At 32.0% G+C, this 25,209-nt stretch overlaps 1 protein-coding gene across 1 annotated transcript in view; it reads right to left on the bottom strand.

Annotated features, from left to right (window-relative positions):
• LOC145263940 (uncharacterized) overlaps positions 1–25,209 on the bottom strand; it is a 756,801-nt gene that overhangs the window by 594,832 nt on the left and 136,760 nt on the right. The window contains exon 2 of the mRNA XM_080121014.1: positions 1,231–1,286. Coding sequence (XP_079977140.1) covers positions 1,231–1,286 — 56 coding nt within the window. The remainder of the gene's footprint in view (positions 1–1,230; positions 1,287–25,209) is intronic.

The following is a 25,209-nucleotide window of genomic DNA, read 5'->3' as shown; positions in this document are numbered from 1 at the left end:
AGATCATGACTATACGGTTATGACTAAGGTTATGACAATATTTGTTTGCAATTTTTGACTACTAATTTTATGCATATTTTTTTTACTTTTGTAAAACAACTAAAGTGACTACATTTCTTATTTTTTATTTTTATTTTTTTTACTAATGGAGATATCATATGAAGACTAAGAGCCACTTAGGTAATGATAAGGAACAAATGTCAGATGAAAGATGAGGAAGCCTATTGGAGTACAAACATTGGTCTATGGTCTTTGATTATTTTAGGGTAGTCCATGACAACAATTTGTTGACATTGGATTTGAAGATGACCATGTTATAATTAGCAGGAAAACAGTATTGCAGCATTATGTTCCGTAGGTGGGAAGCTCTTTTTTTTACAGAATAATTCATTATGGATAACATCGAATTTCTGAATTTGTGGAAGAAACACAAAGTTCTCTTTAGAATCAGTGTCAGAAGACCAATAAGAAAATTTCAAACTACCTAAGTATCAGCAGGCGGATGGTAGGCCAGAAAGGAATCGAAAAATTAAAAAATGACATCAAAGAGAAAAGACATGATCAATAATCTGATGGTGTTAGAATGTTGATGGGCCATAGCAAGGAGGAAGTGCATGAATTAAATTTTCATTCAGCCAATGGTGTATAAGGATATCTCTACTTATATATAAAAGGCACTTTGTATGTGGATGTGTGAGTTCGTTCCCTATGGACTCAAAAATGGCTGGGTCGGTTTTTATAAAATGTCACACAAACATATACTTTGTCTCTGAGAGTGTTCTTAAATAGGTTTTGTATTGATCTGATAAGTATCAAAAATCAGTAATTGAAAAAATCTGATTAAAATAGGAACAGTCTGATTTTGACCACAGTTAACACTTTTATACAGCATAATATTACAAATGCATTTGAGATGTTTTAACACCACACAAGCAGAAGAGCCGGGCATATAAAATCAATAGTAGGTTCTTTAGTAAAAATAGAGGCATGTATGAAATGAACCATGATACTTGACATTTGCATCTTAACTTTTAAAGCCATTACATAAAAATAATTTCATAAAATCAATAGTAGTTTCGTTACAGTGCAATGTCGACTACAATGTATTGTGAACTAAGTTAGTGTGGGGAGGCATGCGATTGAGGCACATTTGAACCAAATTAATTGCATATTTCAATTTCATTATGAACTTTGTATTTTCAGTAAATGCAAGAGAAAAATAAAACTTACTTGGTAAATGTTGTGAATGAATGTTCACTGATTCTTTCAAACTGTGGCATTTTAATCTGAAAATGAAATATATTAATCATTAATGTATAAATATGTTCTGTATAAAAAACCTTAGGAACAAATGAAATGTTTATGAAATTTAATACTTTTCACTTTAAAAGAAATGTAACACTTTTCTGTGTAATAAAAATGGGAGACAGAATTAGTAAAATTATATTTTAAAAAAATTACTAATAGGGAGCCAGATAAAGTGATGATGGTACTACTACTAATAAGGGATAATAATGATGCTAGAATGATAACTAGTGGTAAGCCATGACAATGATAATGGGAGGACTTTTTGTTACAAAAGTGGATTGATAAAATATAGCTTTAGCTTTTGGAATGTGGTTCTGAATATGTTTTTGACATGTTGTGCGTTAAAGGATAGACAGAAAAATAAAATTTTTGGTTTTAAAGAAAGAATGCATGAAAGCAAATATTTTGTTAGATGTTATCAGCATCACCAAATCATAAGGATAGTTCGTGTGCTTGTTCTAGAATCTGGCAAGGCACTCACAGTATACAAAGAAACAACTGTAAGAATAACGTAATGTCTTCATATACCAGCAATAAAAGTAAGCAATGAAAAATCCTTTTTTGTATTTTTAAGTTTTCATTTTTTAACAAACTTGAGGAAGAAAAAGATGTTTCAGAAAATGTTAAAATTTATCAACTAAAAAAAAAAGATGTTTTTTGATCAGTCTTATTTAATGTTAGGTATCTCAAACTAGCCTAGTTTAGGATGCGAAAACTGGTAAATAAAGTTACACTTCCCTTAAATTCAACTTGCGATATCTCGTTTATTTTTTGGGTTATTTTGATAAAGTTTTGATTTAAATAAATTCTAATCTTTTTGCTTTATAGATATATAATTCTTTTTCTTGAGTCTATAATAGATTTTTTTTTTCCAGGTTACTTCAAGTTATGTCACTAATTTTGGGGAACGCGGCTTTATTTTTTACATTTTTTATGCGCACGATATTGTGAGTCTCTAGGTATAAAAAATAGTATATTTTAAAGAAAAAAGGTCACTTATCAATATGGTGAGCTTAAAAAAGTGTTTTAAGTTGTTTTTCACAAAAAAAATCCAACTTGAAAACTTTAGTGAAAGAAATATGAAAGAAATTCAATTGAAAAAATTCTGAAAATCCACACCGTTTTGTAGAGAAATCTCCTTTTTAATAATCTGTTAGTGTCATATTACTACGCTCATAAATCAAGGAGTACCACTAATGAAAGTGACTGTACCTACACATCGAGATTTTCAACTTAATCCCAAGTGATGAAAGTAGGAAGTATCATCACGAAAATCCACTGTCAGCAAGAACGAGCCTCACGACCCAACCAATGGAAACGTAAGCAAACAACTTGTTTCATTATGGATATATGAAAGTTCTTAAGTGAGTTTGTTTTTGTTTACTTAAAAGTTATAGAAAGTTATTGCTTAAAATAATATTTTTAGAGCGACAAGTGCGTCAATAAAAGAAATGAAAATTTACAATTTAAAAAATAATGTCAGTTTATTTTCTATATCTTCTTTCAAACATTCATATGTTCTTTGCTTTATCTTCTTTCAGTTGGATAAACTTCAACATTATTAAATTATCTTTTAAAAATCAAACTGGGTACATTTTAAACCAAAAAGACATTTTTAGCTGCATGTGACTGATGGAAAAATTTTTTTCATTTAAAAAAAAAATGTGCCTCATTTTTTTGTTTACTTATTTCTCTTATGTTCTGTCGGGCGTTTTTGCTATATCTAACATTTTGTTAAATTATATTTTTTATTAGCCTGTACAGTTACATTACTTTAAAAATAAAATAACAAAATAACAAAATAACAAAAAAATAAAATAACAAAATAACAAAAAACAAAATAACAAAATAGCAAAAAAATAAAATAACAAAATAACAAAAAAATAAAATAACAAAATAACAAAAAAACAAAATAACAAAAAAACAAAATAACAAAATAGCAAAAAAATAAAATAACAAAATAACAAAAAAATAAAATAACAAAATAACAAAAAAACAAAATAACAAAAAAACAAAATAACAAAAAAACAAAATAACAAAAAACAAAATAACAAAAAACAAAATAACAAAAAACAAAAAAACAAAATAACAAAAAAAAAATAGAATAACAAAATAAAAAAATAACAAAATAACAAAAACAAAATAATAAAATAACAAAAAAACAAAATAACAAAAAAACAAAATAACAAAAAAACAAAAAAAACAAAAAAACAAAAATAACAAAATAAAAAAATAACAAAAAATAAAATAACAAAAAAATAAAATAAAAAATAAAAATAAAATAAAAAAAATAACAAAATAACAAAAAAACAAAATAATAAAATAAAAAAATAACAAAAAAATAAAATAACAAAAATAACAAATTAAAAAAATTACAAAATAATAAAATAATAAAAAAATAACAAAATAAAAAAAAATAACAAAAAAATAAAACAAAATAAAAAAATAAAGCTAAGTTTTTAGTTACGTTGCAACAAGTCATGTGTAAATAAAAAAAATTTATTTCACATAAAAATGTGCATTTTTGTTTATGTTCTATCGGGTGTTTTTGATAAATTTGAAGATTTTGTTAAATTATTTTTTAATTACACTGTACATTACTTGAAAAATAATAATTGAAAATATAATTAAGTTATGTGCACGTGGTGCATAAATGAAAAAATTCACTGTGAAAATCATTTTTTTTTTTTTTTTGTTTATTTAATAATTCCCGAGACAGTACTTCTACAGTTTATCACCGAAAATGGAGACGCCATTTTTTTTCGTGCACCTGTCGTTAAAATCCGAGGAAGAAATCAGTATTTTAAACTATGACCGAAGTTAGAAATAAATAACAAAAAAATTAAACTAGATATTAATTACTTCCGGAAAGAACTATGAAAACAAAAGTAAATAAAGAAAGTGAAAGAGAATATATATCCGTAATTATTTAATTGAAAATGTTTCGATTTAATTAATGAAAACGGGAAAATTTTTCATGAAACGTATATATATTTTTATTATTAAAAACAGAAAATGAAAAATTATTAAAAACAGAAAATGAAAATGACATATTCATAATTGTCTAAACTGGGCGAGTGCCATTTGAAAACCAAAACATTTACTGTATAAAAATTTATCAAAATATAATTGTAAAAACATTTATTGAAAAGTTTGCATAAGAAAATATAATTTTAATAAAACAATTTTGTAATGAAAGCAACATTGGATTTTTATAAAATAGTTTGTTTTTGTTTTGTTTTTTTCGAACAAATAAATAATTTTAATGAAACATTTATTTTAATTAAAGCAACTTTAAAGGGTCAACAACAAATTAATTTAAATGAAACTGAAAAATCATTATCTAGTTTAATTTTTTGTTATTTATTTCATGCTTCGGTCATAGTTTAAAATACTGATTTCTCCCTCGGATTTTAACGACAGGTGAGTGAAAAAATGGTGTCTCCATTTTCGGCGATAAACTAGAAGTACCCCCGAGACCTGCATATTCTATCAGGTTTTTTTTTGATAAACTTGAACTAAGATATCTCAAGGTTGTGTTAGGTGTCGAAATCAACAGTGGAAATAAAGTTCAACTGAAAGCTGCTCTCTCTGACTACTTGAGAAGAAATCCAGTTAATTCATTTCCACCTCTAAAGCAAAAAAAATGTCCTTTAGTGAATCTGCTGAACATTCAGATAACTCCTGCAGTTGTGATGAAGAATCATCGCAGGATATCTTCAGTTATGAGCATCAAGGACAATGGGTTGCTGTCTACTATGGCACCAACTTTTACATTGGCCAAGTCATTGAGGTTATATCTGCATCCAGCGCAGTAATAAAATTTTTATCGCAAATCAAAGGTAGAAAAGATTTTTTTCAATGGCCTTTGTCAGATGACATTGCACAGGTAGAGTCAGTATTTGTTTACAGACGGGGTTTTGAGGTAATGCTAGTTTCAAGTGATGGTAGGATTTGGAGTGTTCTGTAGATATCTACTATAGCAGAAGCTCATGAAAGAATTCTGAAAAAAAAAAAAAAATCAATAAGGAAAGGAATTGTAGCAAGACTATAAAATATAAGCCTATAAAATATCTTACGTGTTTACTTGTCTTTGAAGTTGAAAGTTTTTCAATGCTTGAAAAAAAATGACTTGTGACTTTTTGTATAACAAATTTCTAAATCTTATTGTTGTCTGTCCTTTTTTGGCGAGTTCAAATTTCCCAAAGTAAAAATATTTCTGTGGCAAAAAGTTTTGTTATTAGAAACAAGGCAAACATATTTTTTTAATTCTTCAAAAATTAGTAAAGTTGCAAAGTTTTAACCTTTTTAAAGCAATTCCAGTAACGTATACTTTTGACTCATTTTTTTTACCCTTTTTTCCCCTTTTTACCAAATTGTCTGTTCGACTGCTTTTACATGGTCCACAATTGAGTGGGTTTATGAATTTAATAATTAAAAGAAAAAATTATCTTGATCTCTAATGTGTTATGAATCATACTAAGGAGATTCAATACATTACCTATTGAAATGAAATTGATATGAACAAAGTTGAACTTCCGTGTCATATTTGCACTTTTTTCCCTGTTGGTAGCGGGATTTTGTATAGTGTTTAGGTTGGTTCCATCTAATAATTATTGCTTTCATTAGTATTAATTTTCATTTACCACAAGATGACATTACATTTATAAAGATTTTTCACTTGTTAATAGCTTACATTTTTAGTTATATACAATAAAATTTGGCTTCTTGACCATGATAGCAAATTTTCAACTTTCTGACAAACTTTGAACAATCATAACTTGATGGCTAATTGAGTTACCAAAATAAATTTGGTACTTTTGTTTATTGTTTACAAAAATCTCTATGACCGCATTAATTTTTTTTAGATATAATGAAAATAAAATTTTGGTTCGGGATACCTAATAAGTTATATTCTCAACAAAGATGTTAGCTTTGTGACACATAATTATTACAAGCAATGTCATAACCATTTAAGGAATTTGTATAGAAAAAAAAAAAAAAAAATTACAAACATTCATCTGATCCCCACAATGGACATTACAAATGAAAGTGAAAGTAATATTGAAATACATTTATTAATTTACATAATTATAAAATTCTGTGAGCCTTGCTTGCTTATTTGCATCTTATTTCAATGATCTGGCGATTTCATCTTTTAAAAAAGGTATGACAGATGAATTTATATATATATACATATATACTAGCAGATGTACCCGGCGTTGCCTGGTATTAAACATAACATTAAATTCTTAAAAAAAAAAAAAAATGAAGTAAAAAAAAAACAGAAATAAACTGAGACATGTGCATGCAAGTATTATGTTTTTTCTAAACAGTTCATTTCTTGTAAGTAAAAAAAAAAAAAATACTCAAGCTGAGATCAAAACCAAAACCTAAAGACAGTGAATCAAGTCTGATAACCATTAGGCCAGCTTAACACAATCTTTCAAAAGTGTTTTTAAACCTACTTACTTTTAACATAAGAAAGCTGTCATGTGAACAATCTGCACATGCACAGTCATGAAACAGTTGACAAACAGATAAAAATCCAATGACCCCCCCCCAAGTACAAATTTTTCAATTTTGACTTCTCAGCAGCCCTTTTTCTGTTGAAAACCATTTAAAAAGTTCTGAATACCGGAAATATCAAATTTTAATTCTGTAGATCAATAATTCATTGAGCATTATAAGTTGAAAGTTATTCTCACACACATACAGACACTCATACATTTTCACTTTTATAGATAAATATGCTTGCTTGATTGCTTAAATCTTGCCTTCAATGATCGGGCGGTTCTATCTTAAAATACAGATGACAGGTGAATTTATATATATATATATATATATATACATATATATATATATATAATATAAAGCTGAATGTGTGTGTGTGTCTGGTCACGAATAGGCTCCTCTCCACGTTAAAAAACGACCCTGGTGTCTAACTCTGTCCCGTGGGGAGGCATAGTAAATAGGTACATATAATGATAGAAGATGTATCGAAATACAGGAATGAGTATGTTTGATCTGGCAGAACGGTGGTTCATTAAAATTGTGGGGTCTGCGTTCACGCATGGTCTACAAAGTATAGAAAGAAAAAATTTAAAAAAACGTTTACAAGTGTTTTTGATATAGATGTACATAATAATACTTTGATAAGTATGTTTTAACTTAAATAGGGATGGTATAATAAAATTGTGGGGTCTACGTTCGCGCCTGGCCTCCATAGAATGGAAATAGGCACAAACTTTAATGAAGACTTTTCATATCTATCTGTGTAAGTATACTTTGATAATTATGTTTCAGTTTTAAGAAATATGGTATGATAAAATTATGGGGTGTTTGTTCGCACCTGATCTCCATAGAATGGAAATATGTCACAAAGTTTAACAAGGTTTTTTAATATAGATCCACAGAACATTGTGATAAGTGTTTCAGTGTGAACAGGTATGGTATAATAAATTATGGGGTTTATCTATTTTATTTTTACTTTCATCATATTTTGCTTTGGTTTTGATATCCCCAAATTCAACCCAAAAATTCCTTTTCATAACCTATCATACTTTCATAAATCAGAGTCCATTTTCTGTGGGCTGTTTTTGAACCCAGTCAACGACGGGTACTTTTGCTAGTATATATATATATAACTACTTAATTTACTCACATAAAATTAATATACGAAAGTATAGATTTATGCGTAAACTTATTTATTTACTTCAAACGTGCTCAATACGTAGGTAGAGCTAGTTAGTAATTATAAAATATATATGGCGATTAAGCTACACTGAATATTTGGCATTTCATCCACTCTAAGACTTCTCAGGCTTATGCGCGAATTCTGTGGTTGTTTATCGTTTTTATATGGTCCTCTTCTATTGAGATTTTAGTTTGCCAATCAGCTTTCTAGTATCCACCGCGCCCTTTCTATCAGCCAATGGGCATGCATTTTATCGGACAAAGGATCTGTTTTAAAACTAGGTTAGTGTTTTTTTTTTATTGTTAGTTTATATATAAATATATATATGTGTACATACATATATGCACATATACATACATACATATATGTGTGATCGTTTATGTATATTCATGTTTATTTAATTTATTTATTTGTTTATTTTCTATTGTTTTTGTTAGTTTTAAAACTATTTTGTATCGCTATCCTAGAGTAAATTTTATTTTGTGAACACAGTTATTTGCTATTTCTCTTCTACAGTTTAATAGATGTTGGGGTTCTTTAAAGTACAGGATAGCAAATTTTTCATGAACGCATAATCTACATGGGTCGTCTAGGTGCCTACAAGTGGTAGCTTGTCTTATTATTTTCCATTCGACTACCGGCGAATGTCTGCTTTCTTTGAGTTCCTAGTATTTATTCGCTAGTTTTGTTTTTATACGGTGTTTTTTATTGTTGAATGTACTTTTGTGGTCATAGTATCGTAGTTTATCAGGCAACAATATTTGCGAAAGAAAACCCGAATAACAAGAAATATTACGTAGGCATGACTTCTTTAGATTTCAAAATCCGATACTATGACCACAAAAGTACATTCAACAATAAAAAACACAGTATAAAAACAACATTCTATAAAAATATAAATCAAAGTCCAGTAGAGATGGACTTCTATGCTTATATAGCCTGTAAAATTTCAGCCATATACAATCAAATTTGACCCCGCGTATATGTATCCAAACGTAACGTATGAAATGTAAACGCTGAAAAAAGTTTCCCTTTTTGCTGTTATCATTTTTTACCGTTTTTTTTTCATTTTTAGCTCGAAGCATAAAAACATTGAACCCATAAAAGAAAAATAAATTAACATCATTGAAATGCTAATTTTATTCTTTCCATCAATGTAATTCTTTTAAAAATTGACCCACAAATAAAAAAAATATGACTTGTTGAAGAACATTAGGTATGTAATATTGCTGATGTCCACGAAAATATAGCATGGACTTGTAATCCTAATATATATATATTATATTTTTTTAATTTTTTTTTTTTTACATAGGCATCACCACATTATCAAGGCCAAGAGGCCACTCAAGGATAAGGATAAGGGTTAAAGAGTGTACAGTAGAAATTGGACAATATAGTAATGAAAATTTGGTAAATTTGATAACTTATATGGAACGGCTCATCAAGAACTTATTTACGTTAGACTTGAACACAACCATATTGCAGTCAGCCGGAAAGCAGGAAAACGGAAGACAATTCCACAGGCGTGCAGTTCTAAGAAAGAAGCTTTGTTCATGGAATCTACGTTTAGGTTTAGGCACAGATAAAGAGTGGGGGGAATTATTGATAGTGTTTACAGCTAGACGAGTGTTTCTTGTGAAAGTTTGGCGAGGGGGGACCATAGATTGAAGCTCAGTCGAACACTTTCCATGAAAATAACGATACATCAGAGACAAACTCGCAACATCTCTTCTGTGAGATAGAGGTTGCAAGGAGGAGAAAAGGACATCTCCTACGAGGCTACGAAGTCTATTTTGAACTCTATCAAGGTAGGACAAGTCCTTTCTAGCAGCTCCTGCCCAGATGTGGCAACAGTATTCCATCCTTGGACGTACCTGGCTCTTATATAGATAGAGAATAGCATCAGCAGTGAGATATTTACCGGATCGATAGAAAGATCCCACCATTTTTCCAGCGGCCTTGGCAACAGATTTGATGTATGTGTTCCATTTAAGATCAGGAGTAATGGTCAAGCCCAGAAGCTTGTCAAAACTTGAGGCCTCCTGAAGACGAGAGCCATTCATTTCAATTGATGCCAGATGTGGATCAGAATGTTGATGATGTAAAGAGAGAAGCTTGGTTTTAGATGCATTAAAAGTAACCAGCCACTCCTTTCCCCATTGTACTACGTGCTCAAGATGAGAGGAGAGAGAATTGGAGAGAACTTGGTCATTTACTGTCTTAGATGTGCTACCATAAATGGTAGTGTTGTCAGCATAAATGTCTACAAATGATGTAAGGATGTGATTTGGAAGATCATTAATGTAGATCAGGAAAAGAGTTGGGCCCAGGATGGACCCCTGAGGGACACCGGCATTAATACTGGCATGACTCAGAGACTAAGGGATGAGGGTGGAGAGTTGTATGTTTTGGTTTGATTTTAGCTGATGGCACCCAAGTTATATATATGACTTTTTTTAGTTTTGATCTCACTACTATATATTCGGGTTAATATAATAATCGATAGACAATTGTCTCTTTTCACTAAATACACCATCTGCATGAATTAAAATATATTTAGGTGTGTCTTATGATTGGGCAACTGTATCTTATGATCGAGTAACGTTGGGTGATAATAAAATGAATGTACTTGCTTCAATAAACATGTATGCAGATTTAATTTTCATGAGCAAAGAAAACAAGACATAATCTTATAATGAACATATATTCGACATGCTTTACAGTGTAGGGAGAGAGAGAGAGAGAATTGAGGCAAATTTATTTTATCTTTGTTTTCTTATCAACTACCGGGGGTGCCCGGTGTTGCCCAGGTGTTTGTCAGTGTGTGTGGAGGAAAAAAAAAAAAGTGAAAGAAAACGTGACATTTTACCAGTACGCTAAGAAGGCAGAGGAAGTGAAAATTGTTCAAATTAAATGCTTAAAAAACGCAGGTGCTTAAACAAACGTCTGCTTTTCTAGGTCAAAAATCACGCCATAGAGAAATGAAATCATGCAGAGCCAGTTAAGCTTGAAGCTTTTTGCATATTTGTTTGCTCCCTAGGATGTTGAGGAAAACCAGCTCCCCATAAAAAGGGGAGTGTCCAAATGAATGGCAATTGTCTGATATAACGGGTTTTCCCCGCATTGATCAAAGCTGATTGCTTTCTGGACGTCACAGCACGAAAGGCCAAGAACACGACTTCACTTTCATAGTTTCACTTTTATATACGAAAAATACGTGAGAAGACAAAATAGCGGGAATTTTATAAAAGTCGTTCAAATAAAAGATAGAGACGGAGATATTATAATCTAGGAAGTATATAAAAAGTTCTTAGAAATGGTAACCCCCACCCGAGTGCCCCCTGAAAAAAGCCTTTGCCGGACATACAAAAGTGCACACACAAACACACACACTCATTTTCACTTTTATATAATAGACTAGCAGGGCTACCCGGCGTTGCCTGGGACCGTATAAACAATGAAAAAACAAAAGCAGATATTGAACATATGTTTTATTCTTAGGGGAGAGGAATATTTCAGGGTGAGAGAGAGAGAGAGAAGATAAAGAGTGTGAGAGAGAGGCAGAAGAGAATGTTGTTCCATCCTCTTTCCCAAATTTCACTACTGTTCACGTTTGAACTCTCATCGTCGAGTTGATCCTCGAGTTGCCTATTGGCCTTGATAAGTGCTAATATAGAGAGAAGAGAAACAGGGTGAGAGAGAGAGAAGATAAAGAGTGTGAGAGAGAGGCAGAAGAGAAAGTTGTTCCATCCTCTTTCCCAAATTTGAATACTGTGCACGTTTGAACTCTCATCGTCGAGTTGATCCTCGAGTTGCCTATTGGCCTTGATAAGTGCTAATATAGAGAGAAGAGAAACAGGGGTAGAGAGAGAGAGAAGATAAAGAGTGTGAGAGAGAGGCAGAAGAGAAAGTTGTTCCATCCTCTTTCCCAAATTTCACTACTGTGCACGTTTGAACTCTCATCCTCGAGTTTATCCTCGAGTTTCCTATTGGCCTTGATAAGTGCTAATATAGAGAGAAGAGAAACAGGGGAAGAGAGAGAGAGAAGATAAAGAGTGTGAGAGAGAGGCAGAAGAGAAAGTTGTTCTATCCTCTTTCCCAAATTTCACTACTGTGCACATTTGAACTCTCATCGTCGAGTTTATCCTTGATTTGCCTATTGGCCTTGATAAGTGCTAATATAGAGAGAAGAGAAACAGGGGTAGAGAGAGAGAGAAGATAAAGAGTGTGAGAGAGAGGCAGAAGAGAAAGTTGTTCCATCCTCTTTCCCAAATTTCACTACTGTGCACGTTTGAACTCTCATCCTCGAGTTTATCCTCGCAGTTTCCTATTGGCCTTGATAAGTGCTAATATAGAGAGAAGAGAAACAGTGGTAGAGAGAGAGAGAAGATAAAGAGTGTGAGAGAGAGGCAGAAGAGAAAGTTGTTCTATCCTCTTTCCCAAATTTCACTACTGTGCACATTTGAACTCTCATCGTCGAGTTTATCCTCGATTTGCCTATTGGCCTTGATAAGTGCTAATATAGAGAGAAGAGAAACAGGGGTAGAGAGAGAGAGAAGATAAAAATTGTGAGAGAGAGGCAGAAGAGAAAGTTGTTCTATCCTCTTTCCCAAATATAATACTGTGCACATTTGAACTCTCATCGTCGAGTTTATCCTCGAGTTGCCTATTGGCCTTGATAAGTGCTAATATAGACAGAAGAGAAACAGGGGTAGAGAGAGAGAGAAGATAAAGAGTGTGAGAGAGAGGCAGAAGAGAAAGTTGTTCTATCCTCTTTCCCAAATTTGAATACTGTGCACATTTGAACTCTCATCGTCGAGTTTATCCTCGAGTTGCCTATTGGCCTTGATAAGTGCTAATATAGAGAGAAGAGAAACAGGGTAGAGAGAGAGAGAAGATAAAGAGTGTGAGAGAGAGGCAGAAGAGAAAGTTGTTCCATCCTCTTTCCCAAATTTCACTACTGTGCACATTTGAGCTCTCATCGTCGAGTTGATCCTCGAGTTGCCTATTGGCCTTGATAAGTGCTAATATAGAGAGAAGAGAAACAGGGGTAGAGAGAGAGAGAAGATAAAGATTGTGAGAGAGAGCCAGAAGAGAAAGTTGTTCCATCCTCTTTCCCAAATTTCACTAATGTGCACATTTGAGCTCTCATCGTCGAGTTGATCCTCGAGTTGCCTATTGGCCTTGATAAGTGCTAATATAGACAGAAGAGAAACAGGGGTAGAGAGAGAGAGAAGATAAAGAGTGTGAGAGAGAGGCAGAAGAGAAAGGTGTTCTATCCTCTTTCCCAAATTTGAATACTGTGCACATTTGAACTCTCGTCGAGTTTATCCTCGAGTTGCCTATTGGCCTTGATAAGTGCTAATATAGACAGAAGAGAAACAGGGGTAGAGAGAGAGAGAAGATAAAGAGTGTGAGAGAGAGGCAGAAGAGAAAGTTGTTCCATCCTCTTTCCCAAATTTCACTAATGTGCACGTTTGAACTCTCATTCTCTAGTTGCCTATTGGCCTTGATAAGTGCTAATATAGATAGAAGGGAAAGAGGGTGAGAGAGAGAGAGTAGATAAAGAGGGTGAGAGAGAGAACGAGAAGAGAAAGAGGTCTAGAGATAGAGAGAGAGAGAAGAGAGTGAGAGAGAGAGAGGAATATGGTGATAGAGAGAGAGTTAGGAAAGAGGACACAAGCGGTTCTAATAAAATGGGTATCTATAGGAGATAATGCCTGGGAAACGGATCACTGTTTTTGTTGGTTTTGAAGCTGCCTCTTCCCCCCCCCCCACAGTTTAACAGTGGTATGTCGTCAAGAGAAAGAGGGTGAGAGAGAGGGAAGAGTAAGTGGGTGAGAGAGAGAGAGAGAGAGAGAAAAAAGAGAAAGACGGTGTTGGTTTTGAAGCGGCCTCCTCTCCTCCCCCCTTCCAGTTTAAGAGGTATGAGGTCACGTGGTAATATAGAAAATGGCTAATTATTTTCTACCATAAATATTATGATATTTTTCTTATTGTCGAAAATTTTTAAAGCTGAATTTTTTTATTCCTGTACATTTTTTCCTGACATTTTTCGTTAAAACTCTTGTTTGCAAAAGTATCGGTGAAAAAAGTTGTTATTTACAATTGTTCGCCATTAGTGGATGTTGACGTCACGTCACGTGACATGACTAAGCGTTTTTTTTTTACGTATGAATAACATTTTTGGTTTTAATTATAAAGTCTACACTTAATTTTATAGAAAATAATGTATATATAATAGAAAAAAAAATTTACTGGTTTTGTTGGATTCAAGTGGATCCCCCCTCCAGTTTAAGAGATAGGAGGTCACGTGGTAATATACAAAATGGCTAGCGTAAATATAACGATCGGTTTTATTATCGACGAATATTTTGAAAGCTGAATTTTTTTATTCCTGTACATTTTTTCCTGACATTTTTCGTTAAAACTCTTGTATAAATACTATTTTTAACCAGTTAATCCCGTTGGAGACATTGTCATGAAGTTTAATAATATATAGAACGAAGGAGAAGAGAAATTACAAAAGTATCGGTAAAAAAAGTTGTTATTTACATTTGTTCGCCATTACTGGATGTTGACGTCACGTCACGTGACATGACTAAGCGTTTTTGGATCATTCAAGAATTACGTAATAACAACATTAAAATGACAGGTTTTTTGGGGGCCCCCCCTGGGAGAAAAACGATCAGTTCACCCCCTTCTACTGGTCCGTTTGACGTGAAATTTCGATATTTGTCATCCGGGATATGGGGCTTCGATATGATACCAAATTTATCAAGTCTGGTTCCGTCTTTCAAAAGTTTTAGCGTTACAAACAAGCATACATACACACAGACGTTTGAGATTTATATATATAGAAGATTAGTTTTGTGTTCTTATCAATTAGTTTTGTCTTTTTTTTTATTGATTAGTTTCGTTTCAATGATTTCAAGTACTTAATTGGTACTAAATTATAACAACAATAACGAATAGCAAAGTGAATTAGATAAATAAATATTAAAAATTTCATTAAGATCGTAGAGTTCTCATGTTGTTTGTAGATTTTTTTTTTTTTTTCAATCTGGGAAATAAAACTTACTTTTATTGACTGTCTCTGAGTTTTATATATTTTTTGAAAATACAAATGATGGCAAAAGCTAGGAATCTAAGAATTGGAAACAATTTTAGGATGTTGAAAAAATGTGTAAAATCAATCTATTCTAATGTATGCACACACAAACATAAGTAATCATATCATATTTATACAAAATTAGATGATTACCCGTCCCAGGACAGTTGAATGAATTGCTCCAACAGTTTTGCATCACGTTTACATTCATTTATAAAGATAGAAAATAAAAGTATAATGATACTGAACCCATTTTAATAAAAATTCATTACATAATTTTGATCCAAGTAAAATGTCTAAATTTTAATGGATCTTAAGAAATTGAAATCCAGCGAATCTTGTTTTACTGATGTTTAATGTCGATTTAATTAAAATCTGAAATATTTGAATTTTCAAATAGGAGGTTGTGTCCATATTATCTCTCATAAAAACCTTCTAAAATAATGTAAACTGAAATTTATGGAATATTTATTAGTTGATGTCTAGTACCTATCTTATGTAAATATGTTTTCATCAGTTTATCTGTCACAATTTTGTAAACATAATAAATACACTGCGGAATTTGTCTCATTTTAAAAATGGAGAATCTTGCATTAATAGTAAATAATAAATTCTTAACAAATAAAGTGGATGACATGATTGGAACTCAAAACAGACCTTCAGTCTGAGGTTCTATTAACTGAGCTATTTAAACTTTCCTATAAATAGAACTTAAAACATTACTTCCACAAAACAAGCATACATACATATAATAATTTACATAAAACTTGAATCCATATATTGATATATAATAGACTAATCAAGTGCACATAAAAATCAAAGGTGACAACGAAATAATGTTTTAAATTTAATTTCTTTCATAAAATATTTCTATTGACTAAGAACAAATGTCAGATGGATGCAATCTTAACTTGATAGCAACAAAAGTCTTAGCAAATATAAAATGCTTTGAATTAGAAGACATACAACTAGCCTGAAAGTTGAAAGTTAATCAGACTGATCATATAAAGGTTTCGTTTTCAATCATGAATTTCAATAAACACAAGTCCTTGCAAAATTCAAAAACATTATATCAATTCGGTACAAACTCGAAATAATACAAAAATGGAAATATATCAAAAAACTATTAAAAACTGGCAAGGATGACTAACCATCTTACAATCCTATGCCAATGCCGTGATCTCAAGTAGTGCCACCAGGCTTTATGTTGAAACTACCAGTCAGTTTGTCCGCAAGGACCGTGGCACAATGGTTAGAGTACTTGGCAAAATCAATTATAAAAGTGATATTCTTCTGAAGGTTGAAGGGTCAATTCTCAGTGTGGGCGACTGAAAAATACAATTGTGAATTATTTAGAACCTCTATCCAGTAAGCATTAACAGATCTCCATGCGATTGCATTAATCTGCATTGGTAAGGCCGCCATTTCACACAAAATTTGCAGAAGCCTTGTTTGCAATGAATAATTTATTATGCAAAACCATGACTAAATTGCAGTAAACATGCTGCCTCATCACTTGTCAGTTTGCCAGAATCATCTTTCAAGTTTGATGAATTTTCACAAGAACGGTGGAGCTTGAAAGATGAATCGGTTTGGACTGAATAGAACAATTACCTCAGCCTGACAGAGCAAAGTAACTGGTACTGAAACTGCTCACTTTCAAACAGATTGCTGAGGACATGTCTTTAACTGGTATGAAGTGCCAAAAGAATTTTCACACCAAATGCAGAAATATTATAAGCGTTAAACAAAAATACTATTAAATTAAAAATTATAAGTGTAAATCAAAAACGTATATCTGAATAGCTATTTTAACATAAGAAATTTTCAAATATAAATAACTGTCCATACCTATTTAGCATTGATTGATACTTGTAATTTGTTTTGTATTTCTTATTTCTTTTTTTCTCCCAAAATATTGATGTTTTTACAGTAATTGAATTAACTCTATATGGACGGAATCAAAGTTATACCCCTTTTTGTAAAATTCTGGTTTGGATGAAGTATTTTCTAGAAGGAAATTACATTTTATTCTTATTAACAACACACTGCAATGATCCACAAGAAAATCTGATGAAATTGAGTCAAATATTGATTTTGTAGGTGAAACCTATAGATAACAAACAGTTGATAAAAGACTCACTTTACTCTTTTCATACTTAACTTTTCAAATATAAATAAGTAGCTGCCTGGAAAAGTTTTTTTGTTGCATTTCTTTTGTTAAACTATACCATTTTTATTTTGCAAAATATATTTTTCTTTCAATCAAAGAGAAGTAACTCTTAAAGACGAATACAGATTTATGTATAATTTTTAAGATGACCACCTTCTGAAAATAGTCCCAACCAAGGTAAAAGAATAATATAATATGTAGATGTTAGAATAATTTTAAAAAATTGAATAACTTCAACACAAACAAATGCATATTATTTGGATTCTTCTGAATATTGTTTTCATCTTTAGAAATTATTTTCACAGTTTTGCCTGATGTAACCCCCAACCTTTTTTAGGTGCATCTTTTCAAACTCATGAATATTTGTGTAAGCATAAAGGTTCTCGAGAAAATTAGGAGTTACATCAGCCGAAATGTGAGAATAACATCCAAGATGAGAATAGCAATCTAAATAATATAAATTACCAATCATCTAAAAAAAATTTCAAACAAAAACAAATTTATATCATTTTCATAAGATTTTTAAAAATACAAATAGCTCACAAAACACTGAAGAGATTATTAAAAGAAAAAATGAATGTAAAATAATTTGTTTAACGTTTTTGTAAAGAATGAGAGCACAAAAAATGCAAGAACGTTCTTAGGAAAGAAAAGTGTTTATCCGTAAGGAGAAACTGAGTACATGTATTGTGTTAACTGGATCCATGTGTGTATATGTATATCAATTAATATGGGCATGGTAATGCATATGTATATTTGCGTGCTTGTTTTGTTAGTGAGAGAGTGTATGTATGAACTGTGTATATGCATTCAGTTAGTGGTGTGTGTATGTTTCGATGATTGTACAGAGGTTTGTGTCTTCACCCCAAAAAAGGTTCAGTCAGGATTGTACCATACACACCTGAGTTATCTGTGAAAGAAAAATAAAACTGTTTTTCTGCCGCTACTGCTGCTATTTTGAATAGGTAAATCTTGATAATTTAAAAATTCTTTGCTTGTAAACATTCTGGGTTGTTCTGTAAATGCTGGCATATAACAGATTTGTATTGTTAGTTGATTTCTAATTTGGCAATTTGAAACTGTTTTCTTCTTTCTGTAGCTTTTTGTAAGAAAATAAAATCATTTTTATGTTAAGGTTGATATTTCTTAATAATAATATAATCATTGTGTACAGTGCTTACGTGAACTATAACTCAACAAATGCATCTTGTCAACAAAATGAATAATGTACGAGTCATAACATATGTGTACATCCATGTGTATATATTAGATAATGAGCTGGGAATGTATTAAGAATGGATATGACATCACACAGTTTAAAGATGATGATAGAAAAGAGGATTCGTTAGGAAGCATATGAGGTTTTTGGACATAAGGACATTGGCTGATGAGATATAACTAATTAGCGATTTCAATCTTTGAGTGTCACTTGTCAGTGAGTTGGAATTAAAATCACTTGAGAAAATGACATCCATCAGTTTTGTATCAAGGTGGTCTTCCTAAAGATATAAATAAGAAGAGGATCATAGAAAAGGTCTGCACAGAAAGAATGACTAACAAATTCTGAGCATGAAAATGTTTCCAAAGGTTGTGAGAGCTGTACTCTTTACTGACTTTGTAAACATGTCTACATGTTAGGCATGTAGAGATCAATAAGATTCTCAGGATTGTCGTTGGTAAGATAGTAAACATCCACAAAATTATTTACTAAGTTAGTTACTAGATGTCAGAGCTTCAATATATCTAAACCCAGAGAAACAAGGTATTCAGAGTATGATGGGTGTCTGAAGGAAGGTATTCACTTGGTTGCAGGTGTCTAAACAGTTTCTAAGTGGTGAATAATAAACCAATAGCCACACTAGAATCATCAGATTCTTTTTTTTTTTTGCTTGTTTTTTTTTTTGTTTAACGGCATATCAACCCTTTGTGGGTTATTTAATGTCGAATCCAGTTATTTTGGGAATAGTATTCGATGTTGTATACAGTTATTTTATATGAGATCTTTATTCTTCAAGCTCCTTGTATTTTCAATCGTTAGTTTGTAGCTTTTGATTTGGTTGTTTTATAGTGGATTTTGTCATTTTTGTTCTCTGCCTTGCAGAATATGATTGCGTTTTGCAATGGAAGGGGGGAAAAGGGTTACAATATTATTAAGTTCTGTATTATGAATATAGTTATATTGTGGATAGTGTTTTATATTCAAATTGTCTTCATTCTTAAGGAAGGTTTCTTGGAGACAAATAACCAAAGGATTAAATTTGGTTTGCAACAATAAAATTTCATTGTAATTTGCCTTCAATCCACGGCAATTCCATTGGATTATCTTGTAATTCATGATGATTTTCTTTGGTTTGTGGAGTAACTTCAGTTTCCATGTCTTCTAATTTCATAAATCTATTTGTAGTAGTAGTAATGGCTTCTGTTTGTGGCAATTTCTTTATATTATTTTGTTTTTTGGTAGATGTATTTTTTGTTTGTTTTTCAAGTGTGGTTTTTTTTCACCACAGGGAAAACGTATTGGTGACCTGTGTGGTTTTTCTTTTAACTGATTTTGTTTTTCCTTAGTTTCATCTTTTTTAGCATCTGCACGACGTACTGGTGATTTTTGTGGTCTTTCTTTTGATCGACTTTGTTTTCTTGGATGTCTGATTTTGGTTGAGAATTTGTTTTATTGGTAACATTAGTTGATGATTTAATGGGATGATTAATTTTTGATGATACTTTTGGTTTGATTTCATTTATAAATTTGGGCCAGTTGTTTAGTCCCAATTGTAACAATTTGTTTATTAGTATTTCGTATTTGGAGTCTTGGTTAGTGATGTTGGATGATATACAATTTGAGGTGACTTAAGAGTACATCTTTTCCTTTATGTATCCATCTATTTTCCTGGCTTCGAGGAAGGAGATGTTTTTGGTATGTTTTATTGACACTACTTCCTTTTCTTTCTTCCAGATTCTGCATGCTCTAGCATAAGCAGGATGGTTTTCTCCACAATTTGCACATTTGCAATCAAGATTGCAGTCATTGACAGTGTGGTCTGAATCTCTCTGGCCACATCTGCCGCACACTGCTCGTCCCCTACATGCATCCTCATGGTGCCCAAACTTCTGCCAGTTAAAGCACCGAAATAGGTTTGGTATAAAGGATTCAACTTTTTCAACGTTGAACCCAATTTTGATTTCTTTTGGGATAATGGGTCTATTGAACTGCATAATGTAAGTGTTCGTATATATAGTCTGATTCTCTTTTTTTATTGTAATTCTTTTAACGTTTATTACTCCTTGGTTTTTAAGTTCTTTTGTTATCTCTTCAGTAGTGCACATTGAGAGGTCTTTCGATTTTACTACACCTTTGGATGTATTCAGATTCTAATGTATTCTAATGCCCCACTGACGGGGTAGGGAAGTAGGGAAGGAAAAAAAAAAGAAGGGGAAAGGGGAAGGGGGCTGTTGTTTTTGTTGTTGCAGAACATAATTAAGTTTTACAAAAGAGAATAGAAAACAAAAACAGAAGTTTAATGTAGGTGTACTTCGTCTCAGGAAGCCACTAGACAGCTTGATTTGGTAGTACCAGTCATCGGATTCATAGGAAATGAATGACTAGATAGGTGGAGAGCACCTAACAAAGTTCTTGCTGAGTGATGGTACGGCAAGCTCAGTCTTCTTGACAAGCAGAACTTCTTAATGTTTGACGTCATTTAAAAATTTCATGCCTTATTTTGAAAGGTTGTCAGGTGAAAAGCAATTCCAGAATATGTTTTTGCTTAACTTGAACAATGTTTGCGCATGTAAAGACAAGTTGAACATATTTTATCTGTCTTCAGTTTGCACAAATATGTTTTTTCTGGCAACTAGAAAAAAAATTGTGGACAAATGACTACATAACATTAAAAAGTTTACTACAAATGTCAATCAGTGTGCTGACTAGTTCTATTCCTACTGACCCCTCAAAAGAATGAATATTTTAAAAAATATACAATATTTGGATTATTCAGACTACTAATCTTGAGTGTTGTTCTTATATTTCGACTAAAGTAATTTCCAACCTTTTTAAGATTTATCTTATTAAACTCAGGTATCTTTTTGTCAAACTTGGGAATCTTGGCGGAATTTTAAATAGAATCCTTTATGGAGGTAGAATGTTCTCATTCTTTCAGCCATAACTGGATATTAATCTTAATTTGCAATTATATAATTCATATTCCTGCACTGAGAATTGAACCATCAACCTCTAAAAGAGTGTCCTTTATAAGTGAATTTTACTTAATACTTGATATTATGTCATGGGTCTTTGTGGACATTGTGAGAATAATGCTCCTGATGAGAACAGTAGTCCAAATAATCAAAATAATATAGATTATCAATCCTCATCTCAAAAATTCAGAAACCTAAAAAATATGTTTATATCTTGCTTGAAGCAATGCTAAAACAGAATATTTGAGTTTTGTAGGTGTGTCTTTTGTAGTTTTTTAAAAATATTTTTAGCTGAATACAGACAGACAAACGTATAGTTTGTTGCAGGGCCAAAAGTCAGTTGCAATCGACCCTACAATTGAAAGATGACACAGGCAAGATGAACAATAATGGCAATGAATGACAAACGCAGTTGATATAGTCATGAATGAATATAAATTCATCGAGGTTTATTTTTGAAAAAACAAAAAAAAAGAAGAAAGTCAAAGGTCTTAGGCTGAGAGTTGGAGTCCAGCTGGGGATCGAGCTGAAACAGCTATGTCGTTGTTGTTGGTGACTGCAGGTGACTTGCAATGTTGAGCTGATGGAATTTAGTAAGTTGGCAGTAGGTGGCTGCTGCTGCTGCTACTGGGTTAGGCTGCTGTCAGGAGGGGGTGGCTAACCCGTTCTGTGGTGGTATGACTACTGCTACTGTTGCGTTGGGCTAGCCACAACTGATCGTTTGTTGAAAAGACCTACTGTATTTATACTCATCAAGGGGACGTAGTTGTAGACAGCACGGCTCCCAGCGCTGATCATCATTTTTGCTTTTGATTTGTGTATGCCTTTGTGTTTTAACGTACTGTAGAGAGCCATCCGTCCAGGGATTATGTTTATTTGTCCATATCAAATCGAAGCTGATAAAGTCGTTGATGTATTCAAGTGGGAATTGTACTCTTACAGCGTTCCACAGGATAATTATCCATGTTGATGTAGGTGTCAGAAGGTTATCAGCTGTGATGTTTATGTTTTCAACTTGGAAACCGCAACAAGTTAAACACATGATAAAAGTGAAACCTGGCCAATTTAGGTTGAGGACATACATAGCTTGTGTTCCCAAATGCTCGCAAGTATCACAAAAATTTCAGTTACACTCTGTTTCCCAAAACTTAACTAGGGACTTTTTTTTGTGTGGTTTTGCCAAGACTATAATTAGTGATCATCACTTTGGTGTTGGTAACATTCACTCTCACAACCTTTATTTTCCATAGCATTCCTCCATCCACATCTTGAGTATATTCATTCTGTTTTTCTAGAACATAGTTTGGTAATTTATATATATATATATATATATATATATATATATATATATATATATATATATATATATATATATATTCAAACCCAAAGTTAACTAACATCTATAAATATACTTGATCAAAAAATATACACAAGAAAAAAAAATATAAATTAAAAAAAATATTTTATCTGAAAAGTCTTTTATTGGTTGACATTATTCTGACATGTCTTTGAAAAGAGCCATTCAAAATCTTTTATTTTTATATTGTTTTCAATTTTATTTTTAAAAATATTTTTGTTTAGTACTTATGATGTATCGGCACACAAAGAAAATTTTAACATTTTTTTATGACTGAAAGAGCTTACAGGGCATGTATATGCATTGGTGTTAGTGTAAGTTAACTGGAACATAAACATTTTTGTATTATTTCAATTATTCAGACAACTGTTCTCATCTTAGATTTCATTCTCACATTTTGGCTGATCTAATCTCAGACTTTCCTCGGGTGCATTTTGTCGAACTTGAAAATCATTTAAACTTAGGAATATATACAGAATTCTGAACAAAACCCTTTATTTAATTCATGAGGATAGGATTTTTCTTTCCATTAACCATGACCAGGTAGAAATAATTCTTAATCATATTCTTAAAGTCACTCATACTAAGGACCGAACCTTCAACCTTCAGAAGATTGTCAATTAGAACTGATTATCACTTAGTACTTAAATCCACTGTATCAGGATTCCACTCAAAATTCTGTACAGATATCTAAGAAGATTTCCAAGTTTAACAAGATGCACTTAAACAATTTCATATTTAAGCTTAAGAATATTTTGCTTAATCGGTATCTAATGACTATGGATCAAATTCAATGTAATACATATTAGACATGAATTAATAAATATTCTTCATATTTTATTTTATTTAGAGTATTTTAAGGAATTTGAAGAGAGTATACTTTATGCTCTCTTCAAATTCCTTAATAACTCTAAATAAAGTAAAATATGGAGAATCACAACTTCCCAGTTAAAAATGAAAATATTGCAAATATGGATTGCATCTAATTTATTGTCATTAGGCATCAATTAAACAAGATTTCTGAATTTCAATTTCTTCTTAAGATCCATTCAGCATAATCTTTAAATATTAGACATTTTTTAGAATCAAAATCATGTAATCGATTTCAATCAAAATTGAAATCTGAAATATAGATATAAAAAGATTAGTATGTATTTATTTGCTTCCCTACAAAAGCAAATGTGACGCAAGGTCGTTTTTAATGTGGGGGGAAATCTAGCTTTCCAAAAACTGGGCACTATGAAAGTAGGCAAAAATTATTATCTTTATATGATGACCTAAATCTAAGTAAGGGGACATGAAATGATAAGAATTATTCTTTTCTGGGAATTAATTTTACTTGACTGAATCTATTTAGATGATATAATATTAATCATTGCACTCCAGTCAATACAAAATTATCTTATGCATTAGCTTTCCCCATATGAAGAATTTGTCTTTTGTCAAGCCTTAGGGACTAGCAAAATTTCACAAAAGTTGGACATATCTGAACTAAATATAACCCACATTTCAACACCTTACATGTTCCAAAAAATTATAATGAATATTTATTAGTTTAGGACTGTACACATATATAATGAAGTACCATCCGGCACCATTTATAACGTTACAAGTTGGCCTGTTGATCGTCCTTACCCACTGTGTTTTCATGGAGGGGCGCTTTTCCTCTTGATCGAATCATCTTTCTTTCCATGTGTAGGTAGTCTCCGGGTACATCAATCACTCTGCTGGTCCTTGCAGTTCGCTGCAAAATCAAGAGTCCTCACCACAAACAAACAGAACTCCGGTTTATAACAGCAACAAACTATTTATTGTTTCCATTACTTCATAACAACTACTGTCCAATCTGAGGTGACTAACTATAGCAGTGAAATGATGTAAGACCAGACCAGTAAAGTCACAGTTCCCATTAACACAGGCTAGTTCCCATCATAACATCAGGCCCTGCAGGGCCCCCAAATTGGGAGCGCTTGACTAGCCCAGCCGTTCGGTTTGCTGGCTACGACTCTTCTGTTAGAACTCCTTTTTCTAAATCCAACCCCTTTTCCCCACCTCTCCTTCAGAGAGTGGTTACAAACACCTTTCTTTCTTTCTCTTAGAGCTTATCTCTACCAAACCTCAACCCCCACCTGCACTGAGGTTTTTACTTATTACCAATTAGGCGTGATTAGTCACCCCAAGTCGAATAATGCTTGGCGGTGACCCCTACTCTTGACCCCCATTCTTCATACCCCTCAACAAAGGGTTTAAAAACAACCTTTTCATTGTTAACAGATATATAACAGCAATAAGATAAGAACAATTATCATTTGTTTTTCTCTTTCTGAAAAAATCCCATAGACATTTCTGTTTAAACAACATCAAACCAT

Source organism: Euprymna scolopes, chromosome 39, assembly GCF_053919585.1.
Source record: "Euprymna scolopes isolate OS-2025 chromosome 39, ASM5391958v1, whole genome shotgun sequence".
NCBI classification, from domain to species: domain Eukaryota; kingdom Metazoa; phylum Mollusca; class Cephalopoda; order Sepiida; family Sepiolidae; genus Euprymna; species Euprymna scolopes.
The sequence above is the reverse complement of the archived record's forward strand: the minus strand, read 5'-3'. Positions and strand labels throughout refer to the sequence as shown.